Source organism: Parus major, unplaced genomic scaffold (assembly GCF_001522545.3).
Source record: "Parus major isolate Abel unplaced genomic scaffold, Parus_major1.1 Scaffold335, whole genome shotgun sequence".
Lineage (NCBI taxonomy): Eukaryota > Metazoa > Chordata > Aves > Passeriformes > Paridae > Parus > Parus major.
This window is the reverse complement of record NW_015379282.1, coordinates 153,787-156,889: the sequence shown is the minus strand read 5'-3', so window position 1 is coordinate 156,889 and position 3,103 is coordinate 153,787. Positions and strand designations below refer to the sequence as shown.

Below are 3,103 nucleotides of genomic sequence, written 5' to 3'. Positions count from 1 at the left end.
GGGAGCAGCTCACTGTGTTCTGGGGTATTTGGGGAGCCCCACATCCCCATTCTGGGGTCCCCAGCTGTCACTGAAGCTCTCCCACACCCAGCCCTGCCTGGATGGATCCGGGATGATCTCGCAATCAACCTCAGCCAGCAGAAATCCCAAACCCCTCGCGTTTGCCAGCCCAGCTCAGGCAGGAGGCCGGGACCCAGCCCAGGAAGGGCCGATAAATGAGGGATCTGCAGGAAATCCCTCTTCCCTCTGCTCAGAGCTCCCCAAAAAAGGGCCGAGGTCGGTGGTCCCAGCCCCCCATGGCCGGGGGGGGACACACGGGGGTCCCAGGCTGTGCCCACCCCTCAATTCCTCCCAGCTCTTCCCACTAAAACCCCTTCCCAGCTGACTCTGCTGGACACCAGCTCACTCCAGCTCTGTCTCCAAGACATTTCCAACGCCTCCACACCCGGCTGAGGTTTCTGGGAGGTTCCTCGAGCGCTTTTTTAGCTGCTGGATCCAAGGACAGGCGGGCACACGAGGCAGAGCCGCCCGTAAATCCGGGCTGAGGGTAAATCTGCCTCGGAGACACCCAGGGGCTGCGTTAAACGCCCTCCCCGCGGTGTTTGATGACAATTTTAGCAGCAGGCAGGTTACTGCAAGCTGAACATAAATAACCATTCTGCAAGAGCTCTCTATTTTTTCCCTGGTTTGTNGGGGTGGGATAACGGGATGGGATAATGGGATGGTGTGGATTCCTAAATTTGCCGTAAACCAGGACAAATACGATTTTGGGATGGGATGGGATCCATGGGATGGGATGGGATAGGATGGGATGGGATGGGATGGATGCAATGCCCACAGCGGGGCTCTGGTGCTGGCTCTAACCCCACCCCCCCCACATCCCGGAGCTCGGAGAAGGGGGCACAGCCCTTCCAACCTCCCCCTGCACCCCAAATCCCCCCGGGGCGTCAGGAGCTGCTGCTCCCTCTGTTCCTGCAGAGACTGGGTGGACACAGGGGGGGTCCCTGGGGCTCGGAGGAAACCCAGAGGGGCAAAAAAAGGGACGGGAGAGGCCGAGCGGGGTGGTTGGAACAGGGCGGGGAGGGGGAGCCCGCGCTGCTTCATCCTCTGCCCGCTCAGGTTTTATCTTCGTGGGGGACGTCATCCACCGCATGCTCACGGCCACGCAGTACATCGCGCCCCTCATGGCCAACTTCAACCCCAGCTACTCCCGAAACTCCACCGTGCAGTACCTGGACAACGGTGGGGGCCGGCTCCGGCCGCCTCCCTCTGCCCCTTCCCCACCCCCGGGCTCCCGGAGGGGCTGGGGGCTGCGGGGAGGCGTCCCGGGGGATGCGCAGCCCCCGGTCAGGAGCTCGGGGATGTTTCGCTCGGGTGGGGGCAGAGCTGGGGGCTCACGGGAGGGCAGGAGAGGACGGGTGGGGCCGGTGAGATGAGGAGCAGGGGGAGAGGGAAGGACTGAGCGGCTCTGGTCACCCCCAGGGACGGTGTTTGTGGTGCAGTGGGACAAGGTTTATCTGCAGGGCAAGGAGGACATGGGCAGCTTCACCTTCCAGGCCGCCCTGCACAGCAGCGGGAGGATCGTCTTCGGCTACAAGGAGGTGAGAGAGGGGTCCCTCAAGGGCCAGGAGGGTCCCTGGGGGTTCCCTGGGGTCCGGGATGGGGGTTGGATATTCCCGGAGCCGGGGCAGGGCTGGGATCTGTCACATTCTCCGTTCCCGGCGCAGATCCCGGTGCCGGTCCTGCAGATCAGCGCCAGCCAGCACCCGGTGAAGGCCGGGCTCTCCGACGCCTTCATGGTCCTCAACCCCTCTCCCGATGTCCCTGGTGAGTCCCTGCAGGAGCTGCCGGGGCGGGGAAGGAGCTGATCCCGCGGGGAGCGGGGCAGGAGAGGTGCGGGATCCTCGGCTTTGGGGATTTGGGGATGTGAGGATGCCCTGCTGGAATTCCCGGGGAATGTGAGGAGGCGTTTGGGGTTCTGCTGCCCCCCGTGTTCCCTGATTTTTGGGATCCCTGTGTGGGATCCATGCTCCCCATGGCCGTGACCATCCCTTGGCCTCGGAGCTTTGCTCCGTGAGCAGCCGAGCTCTTCTCTGATTCCCAGGAGACAAATCCAATTCCTCTCCCATCCCAAAGGGAGCTGCAGGCGGAGGAGAGGCTCAGGGAGTGCGGGGTGCCCCATTCCCATAGAAAAGGGAGGTTTGGGGGGGTCTGCAGCCTCCCCGGTGCGTGTCAGGGTTCTGCAGGATGCGGGAATTCTCACATCCACGTTTATTCCCAGTGCTCCCTGAGCTGCAGGGCTCCCCAAAAAATCCTCTCCGGTCACGCAGAGCCCGACCCCGCTCCTCCCTCCCGGTTTTCCCGTTATTCCCGGAGCCGTCTGGCGCTGCCCGCGGTTCCTCCCCTCCGGCCCCGCGGGATTCCCGAGCGGGCAGGGGAAGCCGGGTGGGCTCGGAGGGATGGAGAGGAGCGGGGGATGCTCGTCCTGGAAGGAGAGCTGGGATTTCCCGCGGGGATAAACCGGGCTGTGTCCCGGGACAGAGCCCGGGGTGGAGGAACGTGGGGCAGGAGGGGATTTTGGGGGGAGGCTCCGGTGACTCAGAGCCCAGCGATGTTTGTTTGGGAGCGGAGCGGGGCTGGAGCGCATCCCTGCTCGGAGAGAGGGGCAGGGAGAGCTCCGAGCTCCTCCGGGCAGGGCAGGAGAGGGAATCTGTGTCCTGGCACCCCCCAGAGGGAAAACCCCACCCCTGGGGCTGCCCCGAGCCCTGGTGGGACCCAGCCCCGGGCAGGGGGGGTTTGTGCCCGCTCTGAACCCCGGGCTCCGCTGCAGAGTCCCGGCGCCGGACAATCTACGAGTACCACCGTGTGGAGCTGGACACCAGCAAGATCACCAGCCTGTCCGCCGTGGAGTTCACCCCGCTGCCCAGTGAGTCCCAGAGCCCCTTCCCAGCCGGAATTCCAGCCACAAACCACGATTCCCAGCCCAAGGGGGCAGCCAAGGCTGGGCCAGAGGTGCTGGGAGGGTGATGCCGCCCATCTCCCGGAGTTTGGGGTCCATGGAGCCGTGGAGAGAGGGGGTGCTGTCAGCAGGGAGCTCATCCCC

The 3,103-nt window shown here is 64.6% G+C and overlaps 1 protein-coding gene across 1 annotated transcript in view; it reads left to right on the top strand.

The window, feature by feature from the left end:
- The window catches only part of PLXDC1 (plexin domain containing 1), a 45,248-nt gene that overhangs the window by 13,309 nt on the left and 28,836 nt on the right, over positions 1–3,103 (top strand). Inside the window, exons 4-7 of the mRNA XM_033511538.1 lie at positions 876–1,242; positions 1,483–1,601; positions 1,728–1,827; positions 2,831–3,012. Coding sequence (XP_033367429.1) covers positions 876–1,242; positions 1,483–1,601; positions 1,728–1,827; positions 2,831–3,012 — 768 coding nt within the window. The remainder of the gene's footprint in view (positions 1–875; positions 1,243–1,482; positions 1,602–1,727; positions 1,828–2,830; positions 3,013–3,103) is intronic.